The following is a 15,777-nucleotide window of genomic DNA, read 5'->3' on the forward strand; positions in this document are numbered from 1 at the left end:
TGAGAACATCATGGACATGAACCAAAACCCACAAATACAGACTATATTATCTTCATTTCAGTAATTACTACAATCCCAATATTTAGAAAAACTGAAGCACAGAAAACAGAAAAATTTGTTTCCACAGAACTGCAATAGAATCTAAACTCCAGTGTTGGTTGTGTGCTTCCATCAAAAAAAATCTTCCTTCTTTTGAAACAATATCAGAGTTTATTTAAAATTGTATGTTTAAAATATCGTATTTATTTAAGCTAACATTGATTATTAAGAACTATGTGAGCCTTACTATGAGGTGCTTCTCTGATAAGGTAACCTCAAACACTTACTGAAATGATCTGGTGATCCTAGAGTTGAAAACACACATGTCAGGAATTGAAGACGAACCTGAACTTCTGCACTGTGGCTGTATCTAAAATTTAAATTTGTATAAAAACAGAAGTTTATTTAAGTGTTTATTGTCATAACTTTTTTTCCCACTTATACACGTGCCTCTTAAAACCATAAGTGATTTTTTCTTTCAAGTTTCTTTCTGAACTTCTAGTTCAGTATATAGCCTAGACTCCAGTTGCACATGCTACAGAACCACACCAAACAAGTGGAATGACATACTAGTCATTACTAAAGTACTTTTTTGTTGCTTTTTTGAGGGGCGGGAGTGGAGGGTTTTTTGGCATACAATCCAGTTCCCATGAAGCATTTTGTCATTAGCAACTTGCAGGATCTGACCCTAGTTTTTTCCCTAACTTGTAAAATGCTGGTATTTCTACTCTGAATTGCTGATCTCTGCTGATACATATCCTTCACAAAAAGTATTTTTGCAACTTACATAATATATTTAACTTTATCTGTAGTTGTAAGATAGAAGCTTAAAGGTCAAAAGAGCTGAACAGCATTTCATTTTGCCGTAATTTAAAGCAATTCATCTCACTTTCAAACAGCTTTTGAAGTAATTCCTCACTAGAACCATGTCCAATACAAAGGAGTATGATGAAGTAAAAATTTGACCCATAAATAGCAACATTTTTCAACTGTGGATGCCCATATTTACATACTGACTTTGACATCTGTCAAAATGTGAGTAGTTATTCCTCCAGGATTGGGAAGCTAGAAATTCTTTCTTGTGTATATACACCTATTTTTAACCATGCATATTGGAAAGTGCAGATGAATGTGTTAAATAGAAAAAAACAAACTACCGCAAAGGTTAATAACAAGATTTTAAAACTAAAACATTTGAATAGTTTTATGACATGAAATCGCTTTAAATTGATTTGAATACATAAAATCTTTGTGTTTTATTTGTAAAGGAATACTCAACATAATGTCTAACAAAAGTGACATGAGAGTTGTTGCATGTTTTTCTAAGGAGGCTATTTAAAATGTTACCGTTTTCACAGACCTTTGTCTCCCTAAGCATGTAATGTCCCTATAGAAAGTATGTACTTTTAAGAACACATCAGAAGCACCAGAAGAAAAGCAGAAAATAAACATTTAAAATGTAAAATATCAAACACTCAAAGTCAGTTGTGTACTTACAATGCGTGTTTATGTCGTCCTTCCCTGACTGCCTGAATGTAGTGTACCAAATTATCAAAGAAAAGTTTCATCATATTAAGTTCCTTTTCTGCCCACCTGTAACAATTTAAAGGGCAGAAAGTTATTATGGTTTGCTTAAAATGATCAGAAAAGCTACAGAAATTAGACAGCTATTATAGGAAAACTGCACACACATCAAATCAAAGCAAACATTCAGTTTTTCCATCTACCATGAATTCAGGAGTATTTTCTAGTACAGTACTCTCTTCTTCCCTGTCATCCACAAAGCTCCACAGTGTCGTTATTTTCAGGAATGGGACTGACAGAACACTCCCTTCTGAGACCATGAAAAACGTCCCTAAAGGCCCTAATTCAGAAGAAGTCTAAGCCAAAACCCAGAACTGGTCATATATTTAAACATGTCATGTGTAAAAAGGCCAAGAAAAATTGCTGATAGTCACCGCAATCCTTGCCAGAAGTTCCAGTAGTCCGTTCTCTGTAGTTAGCCCAGCTAGTTATATAGTCTGTTCTAGTAAGGCATGCTAGACTATGTATCCTCACATTTCAACGGTTTTCTTACAAACCAATTTTTTTATTACTGAGAAGCATTTGATATAACATCAGAACAGAATGATGTAACATCAAGTTACTACAACATTTTACAATATACTACTAGTGGATGTCTAGTACTGTCTGCAAGTTTTTTGGGATTAAAGCGGGGAGGGTGGAGTGGGGTGGGTGTTCAAAAAAAATATTCAGTCTACAGCTCAGTTACAACAGTAGTGTATATTATGAAGAAATCCAGGCCTGAGTGATTAGACAGGCTTATATATCTAGACCAGACAACAGACAGATGATGACCATAGTCATTATTGGTCTGGACAACAGCGAAGGAGCAAGCCTTGCAGCAGCCCCCTAAACGTCATCAAGTCTCTTGGTTTAGGCTGCTGGGGACAGGGGGCTACTTACATTGTTATCCAATGTGTGTCATAACTGCTCCCAAATTGCTGAAAAGTACCAAACAGCTTTGGAAGAAGACGAAGTGAAACTACTACTGATCTAAAGGAGAAAGAGAGAAATGATGACAGTATATATATGATTGTTACAAAATTAAAATTGTCCATTTCAAAATTACTTTGAGAAGCTCAGGTTCAGTGAGCCAATAGGCTGATGGGACTGTAAACACCTAAGTGCAATTGAATTTACCATGATGTTAGCCAATCAGTTTTCTGAACCTGAACCACACATACTTCAAATTCTTTACATGTAATACCTTGGTTGCACAGCTGCTGGACAAGTATAAAAATAAAACAGTATACATTTTTCTTATTTAAAAAAATTTGAATTTTAAAAGGTAAATTCTTATTTTTGAGTTTCATAAAATTTGTCTTGTGAAATTTCAGCAAAATGAGTACATTTTTTCCACAAACAGATGACAGCAGAAATCTGCCTCAAACTCACTGTAGACACAAGTAGATGTGTATTGTACGACAACTATCTAGGCAAACTCAAGAAGTGCATAAATGGCACATAACGGAAATTTCTTATCAGTGATAAGTATCTTCACATTTCCATAAATAATTATAGTCTCAGTATACTTGTAACTCCTCATCTCACAAATACAGTTCTTAGCAAAAAGGTAACACTGCAGGCAATGTCCACCAGTTGATTAGTTCTATCAACAAAATAAATTCCAATTTTGCCAGTCTTGAAACTGTACAATCTCACAGCTCTGGCTGGTATTGAAACAAGTTATCTGAGGTCAAGGTATTACTTCTACCTCCAGCTGCTTCTCCACAGAATCCAGACCCCACAACAGACCTGGTGGAAAAGAACTCATCTGTTCCTCAGCCACTTGCACATAAAATCTAAATACATAGTTCAAAATGCTTATGCTAAGGTCCTTTGACCTTGCACTCAACTGGCCAAGGTGTGGACCCGATTTTACCAAATGTTAGGAAGGCAGTAACCTCTGGCAGAAGGGAGAACAGACAAATCGGCAAGATGACAAATTCACGACACTGACAGAATAGAAAAATCGAGTATCAGATACATCCATAACACCTTGAAAACTATTCTTATACTTCTGTTTTTGTCTAGTTTAACTTGTGTTCCTGTAAAATGAAACAACCATTATAGTCAACCTGGATTTCCTTTATGTTCCAAAAACAGATACATATAAAAAGAGATGACTTATGATTTAAGTTACCTGTTGTTTGCTAAATTTTCTAAGCAGCCTTCAATAAATCTCATTCGAATCTGTCTGTCAGTGAACCAGCATACTAAAGAACAGAGCAGCTTCTCTGCTTCATTTATTAACCCTTCAGAGAGATGAATCTACAGCAAGTAGAAAGAAAAGTCACTGAATAGTATGTATTTATTTTCTTTAAAAAAATATTCTTTTCTGGTATTCAACTTACTGCATCTTCATCCTGGACCAGATCCCACAAAAGGGTATTTCCTTTCTTACAAACATTATCCAAATTAATGTCCGTCACCGCATTGCTATTATATTGATGTTTATGAACTGCTGGTCCTGAACAAAATATAAAGACCGTTATTGAATAAATAGAAGGAACTACCTAATCTGAACATTATTTCCTAAGTGCACAGACAACAAGAGGCTTTATTTGTAAACTTGGCTATTGTAAAGTGCAAACAACAACACTGTAATTGCAGCCTTTTTCCACATATGGGTTCTTAAAAGAAGACAAACTATTATGACCATACAAGAAGTCAACAGGGCAGTTAAGCCAATATTTATACTGGTTTTGGCTAATGACAATGCACAATAAAAACTTTACTTAAGAACTGCAGGTGCAGGTGCAATTGCTTTTTCATTTAATTAGATTTAATTCATAGTATAATTAAAATATTTCTTAAGTCTTTCTGTGGTGCTGTGGTCCGAAGGGAAGTATCTTTGTAACTACCATGGTTGGAAAGCAAGAAAGAAGCACATTTCAATAAATTCCCCTCACAGTGCATGATCTCCTTCATCTAACTAAAAGTCAGGAAAAACAAACACCATTTTTTATATACAGTAAAGAGTATCAAAATGCATGACTTTAGAAACTCATCATGTTTTCATAAACACTGATAGACATTTTCCTTCTTTCCACAGCTGGTACCATTCATTTATCTACTACTTGATACTATTAAGAGCAAAGTCAAGTAGAAAATTTAGACTGCATGCAGAACACTGTAATTATTTGCATGTGCAAACTAGGGGTGTCAAAAATAATCTGCATTGAAGGCCTCATGCTCAAACAATAATTTGGATCTTCAGTAAGATGTGCAATATCTATGGAAAATACTGAAAAAATATGCTGATTTATAGCATGTTTTAACTACAAAGTTTTAGTAGTTTACTCAACTCCATAGTGTAGAAAAAAGATCCTTCCAGATTTTCAATGTCAGACTGAAATTATAATTCAGTTAAGCCTAAAGAAAAAAAGACTTCTTACTCAACTGTGTTTCAGGAAAAGAAATAAACAGTAATGGTTTTACTGCCTGCTGGAAGATAGCAAACTTGGTTCTGCCAGACCAGTGAAGAAAAATGTCAAACCTTCACCAACCATATCCTCCATCATATTTAAAAGGGGGATAAAACAAAAATAAAGCTGCTACAATAGCACATGGAAAGATGACATAATTCTTGAGAAGTGTTTTAGTAGTATCTTAAACTGGACCCTGAAGTAAACTAGAAGATTTGGTAGCGTAAGACGAAATAGCAAAAAATGCTCTTTAAGGCAAGCTCCCTAAGATATCAAGTTATACTTTAACTCATTTTTCCAAAATTATCCTCTGTACAGCCCACTGGGGTTAATTCATTTAAGATGACAAATGTACAGAATCACTGTAAGATGCACCCACCAGAAGAAAATCACATAAGGTTTCAGAGAGAAAAAAAAATAATCTCACATTTCAGTATCACCTTTCTTTTTACTTTAATAACTTACTAGAAAAAAACATTTGCTAGGCTCTTTAGTGCCTTTATTTGTTTTAACTTGCCTTACAAGCTTCAGTAGAAATGGGGGGTGTACCTGAAATTTAAAAAAGGTAAATACAGCTAAACTTATGTGATATAAAAATGAATCTCTTGGAGAAACGGTAGAATGTCAGCAGATGCTGTGGTTTCTTTGGGCAAATACACATATATGGTTAATATAATTTGATTACTTTAGTTATCGGATACTAATTCAAAATTACGTAAAACCGAGTCAGAAGTACAATGTTTTTCTGATTTCTTTTTATCACTCTTACCTTGACTAAGATGTTCATGATAGATAGAGGCAAGGTTAGGAAGGTGCTGCTGGAGATGAGATGTTAGCTCAGCATGTGAATTAATCTGTACAAGCTCTTCTTCACAGCCAGACTCCTCCCCATCAAAATCAGCCATATTTTTCTCTGATTTTGCACTGACTTGGGAACTACTGCAACTGACATCATCTGCACTTAGCATATCATCGACCATATGCCTGTAAAAGAAGAATATTAGAATGGACAGTATCAAAGAGAAAGCTGTTTATAGCAGACTACAAGTGAGCAGACATCTCCCTAAAGCTAAAGTCAGGATGAATCATCTGTCTGAACAGAGCAGATCTTCACATGAGTTTGAAAAACAATTACAGATAAATTGAAGGTCTCACTATCATGACAACTGTGTTGACTTCTTTAATGTTAACTAAATACACCATTTTCCAAACTAATTTTAACATTTTATTAAATGTTGTCTTATTTATTCAACACAAAACCTTAACAAAAAACTTTAATCAAATGTTAACAAAACAGATGACTGTGCAACTATCTGCTGTAACTATCATGTCTGCTAGACAAAATTATCCTAACCATAGCAAAATGTCCATAAAAATTTCTGCCCAAATGGAATATTTTGCTACCACTTTTATTTCTGAAGAAACATCTAGCCACCTACCCATCATGGTGGTGGTGATGGTGGTGGTGATGGTGATGATGCTGTGGCCCAATGAACTGTCGACAGTTAAATAATTCATTTCCAATAGTTTCCCCAAGGAAGTCCCCTGTATGAGTTATACAAGAATCTTGAGACCCTTGTGAAATGTGAGCAGCGCTCATTTCCCCTGTCATATCATGCTCTGCATCCTCAGTGTGAGAACAAGCATCTAGCATTCTAATTCGATTATCCACCGGTGTCACAGAGTCACTGTTAAAAACATGGTCCTTTCCTGCCCCATTATTTGCACCACTCCTCTCCGATGCCCCTTGTGAATCTCCCAGACAAATGCCTGCTTGTGATTCCAGTTTTCTGCTTCGCAGATCTGTGCTCCTACTGCTCTTCTGGGGATTATGACTCCTATCTTCTTCCTCTTCATCCTCCTCCTCTTTGAGAGCTTCAATATCTGCAATGTCCTCAGACTGCACCTCGCTGCCAGGGCTTCCAGCAGACTGGCTTGCATGACTGGAGTTGGCTTCATTGCTAGATCCATCACTGTGGCCACTGCTACTACCGGGACCACTACTGCCATCCTCACCACTGTTGGCTGTCTCATCAGAGCTTCCTTGCATGGATTCCTGTAATAATAATAATAATAATTATTTTTTTAAGATTGGTGGAAAAATAAAACACCACTGAAAATACATGATCAATTTCATCATTCAAACACCATTCTCAAACGTGCCAAATCTACCAGTTTTCATTCGTTCTTTCTCAATTTGGGTGCCAATGACAAAATGCTCTGAGAAAGATTCAGATTTAAGAATTATTTTTGCATTATCTTATTCGTAAGAAGGTTTATCTTCAGGGTTTGCACCTACACAGAGTCACAGTGTGACATGTGAACAGTATGTCACGCAATCCCTTACTAAGAGATTAATCTAACTGAAATACAATTTAAATGCCACAAGCCGTTTGTTTGAGGTGTTTTTTTGTAGTGCACTTGTTCACAGGCAAGGTACAATATATTCTATGTGAACTGCACAGAATATAAGTAAAGATTCCAGCTATCCACTATCTTGCTGCAGGTAAACATACCTGCTATGCACCTGTTCAGGTCTTGAAACAATTATGGAAAAAAATTATTTCCATTGTTAGGGAACTCAGTAACAACATTCACAGACTAAGATTTACACTCTTACCTCTGTATCTGAAAGACGCTGCTGTACATGTTTTGTTCTGTTAATAAGCTGTTCCTCCATTTCAATATCACTGCCTCCACTCTGATGGGTGTCACTGTTGTCACTACTTTGAGGGCTTGCTGCTGGTGACCCTAGTTCAAAACCACATTTCCCAGTTACTTTGTGATATGTGTTAATTGGAATATAACAGCATCACATAAATCTGCCTCAAATGTTGAACTCAACAGCATTCTTCCTGCAAACAGCTGAACAAGGGATGTAACTCAATCTGTGTACCTAAACACTAAAAATTATTTTTAAAGCACTGAGCATTTAACTACAAAATTTGTATTCTTATGTCTCTTCTTGCCATATATAGCACGCCTACTTGAATTTCCTAGATGCTACATGAAATATTATTTTCATTTGACTTCTCATAAAAATGTAATTTCAAACTTTTACTAGTTCTTCTATTCAAATTCAATAGCTGTAGAAAAAAACACTGTAGTATCAAACATTATCAGCCTGTGGTGTACTTCTAAAAGTGTACTTACAAGGTGAAGGGGCTGCTCTTCTGAGCTCCTCTTCTTCTGGAGGAAAAAAGCAGGATGGAAAAATAAGTGACTAAGAATCTTTTTGTCAGCATATAGTTTTGTCCACGATTCATAAAAATCAAGAGTAGGAAAAGAAAGGGAAACTACAGCAGAATGGCTTGGTAGCACCTTTAGTAATGAGTGTGGGGAAATATACAGTCAAGTAAAAACAAAAAAAAACCCCCACCACAACAAAAAATCCCACCAACCCAGAAATAGCATGTAATGTCAGAAACTAGGTAAAAAAATAAGGTAAGCTCTTGTAAGATTTTATGTAGCTATGTAAGTTACAGATGTTCAGCAGAACTAGAATAGTTAACTGATGAGTTATGGACCATCCTCTGAATTTAAAAAAACAAAACAACAAAAAACCCCACAAAAAACCTCCACATACTATTTAGATACACAAACAGAACTGATCTGAAAAAGCTTTCCAAAGGCACTCACAAAGTTGTAATGCTTTTGTCTTTACCCTCAACTTCTGCTTGAAAAATATGCCAGCATGACACTTTTTAAAAATACTTCCAAGTAAAAAGTTCTATACATCCTTTTTGTCCAAAGTCAACAAGGAGACTACGAAAATTAAAAATGTAACTACCTGATCTATTGGAAAACCACATACCTTTTTTGTTTCCCATGGGTAGATTGGTACTCAGTAAAGATGCAAAAGAGCTTTGTTTTGACAGCTGAGCCTTAGCTGCTAGTGCATTATTCCACAGTGCTTTTATAAGCATTGATGCCAAATACAAGGTCTAGAAACAAAACCAGGTTAACAGTGCCATTAAGAAGCAGTAGGTTTTGTACGCAAAGATCGACTGTTAAGCCTTCTATAGGCCAATACTATACTTCACCAAAATAAACCAACCAAAATAAATGAATGCACAAAGTAATGTTGTGTGAAACACTTTTTAACTTCAGACATGAAGTTAAAATCTTCTATCAGTGGTTACGTAGTCCTCAAAAACCTCTGAAAAAGATTATAATTCAAAAGCCAGAAAAGGCCTACTTGAAGAAATATTACAACTTTACTCACATAATGTCCTCTTCATGCATTACTGAGTATTATTTTTACATGCATTCCTTTAGAAAAACAAAGACAAATCCATAATGCTTGACTAATATACTAACATAGTTTCTTTTCTCATTACAGTGATTTTGTTTGGCTCCTCTTTACCTGTTCAGTGTGAGCACTTGGATGAAGAGTTGAGACCAGGTTAAGAAGATGTCTAAGTGGGACAGGGTCCAGGTTTTTGATCAAAGAAGGAAACAAGTCATGTATGTAACGACTGCAATGCTTTAGCTACAAAGTAGAAATAAACGGAGAAGGTAACAGCAAAATAAATTTCTAAAAAAAATGTCAAAAATTGATAAAATTTGAGCAATTAAACACCACCTTTGCACAAATTCTCAGAAACACTTGTCCAGTAATTCCAAACTACATCAGACTTGACATTTTGCCTTAACTTCATTTTTACACTGCGAAGCATATAAAGTTTAGTGAAATCAACTGTAACAACATCTTCCTTATTTCCAGTTCCAAGAGATTTGGTGAAAAGAAGAACTGGAAGTTCATGTGGTATTTTAACTTAACTGTAACTTATAAAATATTAGTGTATATGCTAAATCCTGAGGGAAGTAATATTTGCAGTGATTACCTTATTAGCAGTGGTAAATACAAATAAAGACATTACAGACTAATATGAGACTGAGAGAACAGACTGTGTGAACTGTGTGAGGATTACTTATAATTCGGTTTTCCTTCCAGTAGTGGATGTCAAAAAATATGACAATGTATTTAGCTAACTACTCTACTTACACATTGAAGTTACAGTGCTCCTAGATGCTTACCTCTTAGGTTAAATGCTGCTTTTCATAGTCACTCAAAGGGTTTCATTACGTTTGTAAGGATGTTTATATTCAAAAGAATAAAATAATGGTTACAGGAAGCTTCTAGAAAAAACATTCTTAACGCTGGTTGCCACACAGGCACCTCAAAAGGTTTTTTTTTCATTAGTTATTTTATCTTGCGTTCTTGGCATATAAAATATCTGTGTCAGCAGTTTATGAGGTACAGGCCATCCTTCACAGGATTTAAATGTAAAGATGCGGGTTCTATAGAGGGATGCATTTAAACATGTTGAGATATCTGCCTCTACTCAGAGAAGATAAATTTTTGTCAAAAAGTTTAAAAAGTGGAAGATGGATTCTTTAAGGCCTTCTCTTCTTACAGTCTAAATGTGTCAGTCTTTTAAATAACATTAGAGGTTTAAACCTTTTACAGGAAGTAATCAGGACATACAATCGAACACGTATATTCTGAAAATATCAGGGTGTCAAAATGAACATGTGAACTGTGGAAGACTTATCACATTTGGGTAATATATTAAGTTCTTAAAATACTATAAAAGATAATTAAAATCCAGAGGTCTAACGCTAGTGTTAGTTACTATGTGTGTGCAATCAAGGGAGCTAAAATATTGCTTTAAAAAGGTAAGTGAAGTAAGTAATCATTAATTACTCTGATACAGAAATTTGTTGGAGCCTAGTAGAGTGAATGCTGTTATAATGAGCATTTATTACGTAGCAGCTGCATGTTATAATGACAATGGACTACAGAGGTTTCAGAATGTATACACAGCATTATTTGAAACAAATTACAGAGAAATACTGAACACAAAAAACCCCAACCCTTCAAATTCTAACTTGTATAAAAGTATGTTCCTGTCAAAAAGATCAATTTTATTTCTGACCTTCATTTTGAGGGTATTTTTTAGAAAAATTGACACTGAAACCTTGAGGGGGTTTTCTGGTGCTTGGTTTTTGTTTGTTTGTTTGTTTGTTTGATTAACAAAAGCAGACTGAAACCATGGAAAAACAGTTTCCACAACAGGAAATCAAGATGTCTACTGTATTCAAATCCCCTAAATAATAAATTTCACAACCTAAAATAAAAAGCCTAGCAATCCATTAAAATTAGCAAACAAATATAGCTTTCCAAAGGAAAAAAACCTATCAGAGTTTCCACGTTTACCAAGCAAAAAATAAAATCTCAGTGCCTTCTATAGACTGTAACACCAGCACCATGGCACAGCTGTGAACTTCATTGTCACAATTTTCACCTGATTGTTCCCACCAGGAGTACCAGAAATGGAAGCTACAATACATCGCAGCAAGGCAATTTAGCACGACAGTAAAAGTATTACATCTACCCTACAATCTTCATCACCATTCTTAGTGAAAACACTATGTCCTTGCTATACAACTTCAGGTTTTCCTTGTATGAAAGTAGCATAGGTGAATTTTTGCATCTAATAAAAACCAGTAACTGTGGCAATTACCTAGCTTGAAATTTTGGTCAGCAAAACACTCAGACAGATAGACAAAGTAAAAAACTTAACTTTAAGAATGTAAAACAAAATCAACTTGCCATTTTCTATTTTGTGGGTTTTTAATCACTCCTGCAATTATAAAATTGTTATATATACCTGTGCTGCAGCCCAAATACAGTCTATATGTTGAGTACTAAGTCTCCCTTCAGCTGCAAGAAAATTCAGAATCACTTGGCACTGTTTGATGATCTGCAAAATGAGAACATATTGAGGAAAGATTTACTAGAAGTTACACCCCCATGTTTATACTAAAAATAGTAATTTCATACAAACCTCAATATGTAAATTTGGTCCAAAAATGTGCTCAACTACATTGTTGCTGATAAGCCAGTCTGCAAGCTCTTTTGCAATTGATCTAGAGATGAAAAAAAGAGTGGACATATGTAAAATTATCGGTCTATAATGTATATGCTGTGCTCTTCCCTAGCACAGCATGTTTTTTCAAAATAAGATCTGTAATCGTAGTAAGCACACGAAAACTTTTTTGAACGCAAAGCATACTCAACATTTGTTCATTCAGGTAGGAAGCAAAAGATTTCCGCATTTTTTCTGTAGCTGGAAGGCTAATGCCAAATACCAACATTTCCCACTCACCCCTCTGGTTCATTAGCAAACCTGTAGCCAACAACTCTACCTATTTTATTAGTTAATAGAGCTCAACAGACCACCTGCAGACCACTTTTGAAGACCTCACAGGTAAGATTTTGATAAACAGTGCTATTTAACCTGAATTCATCGTGAAATTCCAGAACTATTTTTTAAAGAAAGTAACATAAACATTTTTAGATTCTCTTGCATAAATAGCAACTCACATAGCTTTAAAAACCCTATGTTTTACACAGTCAAACTCACACATATGTAGCATACAGATACTTCAAAATTCTCATTTTCTTTCACCCATAAGAATGGGGAACTCTACCCACTGCCAATCCATAAGCAAACATTCAAACAGGAGAGCACAAGGAAACTGAATTTTCCAAAACAAAAGTTGAACTTCCAGAAAGGACTGCTCTGTCTGGAAACTAGTGCATAAGCTCCTTTTTATTCCTTCCTTTCAAGTAAATGTTTGTTTATCCAGATTTTGGCACCAGAAGCAATTAGAGGACATCACAGTATTTAAAGAACAGCCTGTAGTTTTAAATGGCCCTGGAATAAAAGCCCTCTGTTTCACAAACAGGAGTGGATGGGAGGGAGGGGACGTCTTAGAGGACTACAGGAAGAATTATTTTTACCAGTACTGTATGTGTCATGTTTATGGTCACTATTAAAATTCCAGGATTGCCAACCTTTATCATCCGCTGTAAGAAAAGAAGATTCTTTAAGTACAAAGAGACTGCCTTTGTAGGTCTTCCAAACAGGATTCGCTTTTCCAGGGCACATTGCCAGTTCATCAATTGTTTTGAATTGCCTGATCCCTATGGATGAACTCAAGGAGCAAAATTCCTGTTACTCAACACCATTCCTATACTGACTTCTCCCATTCTAATTCCAGGACATGGGGAATCAAATGTTCTTATATTGCTCAAAAAAGATAACGTCCCCAACATTTAAGTAGTAACTAGCTTGTGAGGTACAATTTACCAATAGTATCACTTACAGCCTATTGATAAATTAGTTCTTATACCCTGTCAAATTGACTTTTCAGTATCTGCTCAGAGGGATGAAAAAGGTAAGCCAGATCTCTTCCATGAAATCAAGATCTACTTAACTTCCTACAGCCTCATTTCAAAACAAAACCAAAATCCAACCACCACCCCCAACCCGCCAAAGATGCCCACCCCAACCCAAACTTGGAGCATGCACATTACAGACCCACTGAGGGCTTGCATTTCTGTCAAACAAAATCCAAAACAAGACCTTTTGACATGCGAGCTGTGATTTTGCAGATTTTACAGCTAAGGGACCTTATTATTCATTTGAATATATGCTAACAGTCTCCTTTTAGCAACACACACAGCTCTAAAAAACGCTCTTATCCACCTGCCTCCATGCTGACAAGCACAAGTGACCACAGTGGCATTGCCCATACAGCTCTGGTACTTTCCATTTTGTCAGACAGCTGGCAGACCCAATACTACACATTGATCTTAAATCGTAAGTGCCCAACCCACACTGTGAAAACCAAATGCAGCCTGCAAAAAAGTGCCATGAACCTACAACCTGTTTGCCCCCACCTCCTTCTTACGGCTTTACACTGCTTCCCCTTGCTGCGGGCCGAAGTGCTCCTGCTACGTGACCAAAGTATAAGCAGGAAGCCTCATAGTTTGCATTTTGCACCTATAAAAGGTAGGCAGACCTGGTCACACGAGTGAACATACATCCACTAGATGCAGGAGACCTAAATGGATGCATTTCTAGATACAAACTGTAAAAAAAATCACTGCATATAGTCCTCCATAAGGTGCAAAAGCCTTAACACATGAACCATAAGTCAATGGAGGCAATTTTGTTCCACGACCACTTAATTTCTTCTTGGGTCTGAATTTTTAAACCTGTTGCTTTCAGAATGAATCCCAGATAAACACTGCCAGGCAATGTTAGCATGAAAGGACTTACTCTTCAGTGTGTCTCTCTAAACCAAACACTTCTGCTAGTGCCACAAAGTCCATTAGACATTGTACCCAGTCATTGGTTGCATTTTAGCTACTCCACAGGAAAGAACAAAAACTCTCTTAGTGAGTTCCTTCACATTTTATTAAATAAGTATGGCAGTTCTCTATCTCTAATTGGCAACATTTTTCTTCTGAGAAATAATGGATTATTCTTTTCATGGAATGCCTTTTTTTAATAGATGTACTCTCAGCAGTAAAAAACTCTTTATCATACTGGTGAGCTCAACCGTGATAAAATGACATCTCAGATTTCTGAAGGTAAACATTCATTTGATATGGATTTGTTGAGGATGACAAAAAACAAGAGGATCCTTGTGAAAGGTAGAATGCAGCCTTTGTGTTTCCCAGCGAGAACTGTTCCTCCCAGAATGTTTTGCTGAGGGCACACCAATCACTAAATACACTGCCTTTTAAAATGACAAAGTTATTACCAGCACCAAGTATTTTGTTCTCTCATATACTAAGAAATACATTTGGGATAGTAGATTCAAGGATTCACCAAAGAAAACTAATTTCAGTGTAAATGAAGGATGCCTGACTTATTTCCTCAACACTTCAGTTTCAGGAAAGTTTTTTTTCATCCAGTGGTTTTCCAGCTCCTTGGTAAGTTTTCTCACTTCCAAACAGAGCTAACATCTTAACTCACAAGCAATTCCAGAACTTCATATAAATAAAAAAACCTTGCCAGCCTATGGATAAATCAACCTATGATTTAAGTCTGTGTACTGTCATTTACCCCATTTTAATTTAATAATTATCAGAAGCCCTATAACCTTGAGAAATTTCAGATACACTCAAATTCATAAAAATTCATTGAGTTCCAAGTTGTCCCAAATCACCACGGCAACCTGGACATTTTACTAGAGGATTTAAAGTATAATTTTCAATATTTTTCAATGTGGCTACCTTTCAGTTTCTAGCTAGGTTAAAATTTCTTCCATATAGATTTCAATTTCAAATCATCTGTATTTTTCGTAATTCAAAAGTATCTTTTCATAAAGCAATTTGCAAATTATTGTATAACTATTACTAGACAATAAAACTACAATTCAGGCAACTCATCAATAACTCAATTTTCAGTAAAGGTATGCTCAAATTTTCTTGTAAAAGAAGTTCTTCAAAAGGTTGTAGAAAAATTTTCCTCTTCATCCTGAAGCAAACAGTGAGAGTGAAAAACATGCATTATGATCTAAGTATAGGTATGCTTACTCTAACATGGAAGCAGCAGTACAAAAATGGTTTTACAAATTAGGTATCTAAGTCATACAGGCCTTCACAGTAAGAACACTCATCTTGCTAATAACATGTATTAGCTGTTTTTCCACAGATTCAGTAACTGGGATAGCAAAAGTCATTTAAAGAACTTGATATTCTCTACAAGTCTGTGTTGGGTGAGGGAGGACAAGAAAAGAATGAAAAAGTAAAGGGAGCAGCTAGTCTAGTTTAATAGCCTCTAAATCTTTCTCACACTGGAAATCTGCAAAATATATTGGGCTTGATGATCTCTAGATTACATCACCTTCTCCCTAGACTTTTCATTTAAATGCACTGACA

At 35.7% G+C, this 15,777-nt stretch overlaps 1 protein-coding gene across 12 annotated transcripts in view; it reads right to left on the minus strand.

The window, feature by feature from the left end:
* USP34 (ubiquitin specific peptidase 34) overlaps positions 1 to 15,777 on the minus strand; it is a 137,064-nt gene that overhangs the window by 70,351 nt on the left and 50,936 nt on the right. For 9 of the 12 annotated variants that reach the window (XM_037405173.1, XM_037405168.1, XM_037405176.1 and 6 more), the window contains 13 exons: positions 11,885 to 11,966; positions 11,708 to 11,800; positions 9,397 to 9,522; positions 8,845 to 8,974; positions 8,184 to 8,219; positions 7,651 to 7,781; positions 6,470 to 7,086; positions 5,800 to 6,014; positions 3,957 to 4,072; positions 3,746 to 3,873; positions 2,506 to 2,595; positions 1,537 to 1,632; positions 327 to 409 (listed from right to left, as the gene is read on the minus strand). In XM_037405173.1, coding sequence (XP_037261070.1) covers positions 327 to 409; positions 1,537 to 1,632; positions 2,506 to 2,595; positions 3,746 to 3,873; positions 3,957 to 4,072; positions 5,800 to 6,014; positions 6,470 to 7,086; positions 7,651 to 7,781; positions 8,184 to 8,219; positions 8,845 to 8,974; positions 9,397 to 9,522; positions 11,708 to 11,800; positions 11,885 to 11,966 — 1,943 coding nt within the window. The remainder of the gene's footprint in view (positions 1 to 326; positions 410 to 1,536; positions 1,633 to 2,505; positions 2,596 to 3,745; positions 3,874 to 3,956; positions 4,073 to 5,799; positions 6,015 to 6,469; positions 7,087 to 7,650; positions 7,782 to 8,183; positions 8,220 to 8,844; positions 8,975 to 9,396; positions 9,523 to 11,707; positions 11,801 to 11,884; positions 11,967 to 15,777) is intronic. The other 3 variants (XM_037405174.1, XM_037405169.1, XM_037405166.1) reach the window with 1 other exon arrangement.

The sequence above is a fragment of the Falco rusticolus genome, chromosome 12 (assembly GCF_015220075.1).
Source record: "Falco rusticolus isolate bFalRus1 chromosome 12, bFalRus1.pri, whole genome shotgun sequence".
In the NCBI taxonomy this organism is placed as follows: domain Eukaryota; kingdom Metazoa; phylum Chordata; class Aves; order Falconiformes; family Falconidae; genus Falco; species Falco rusticolus.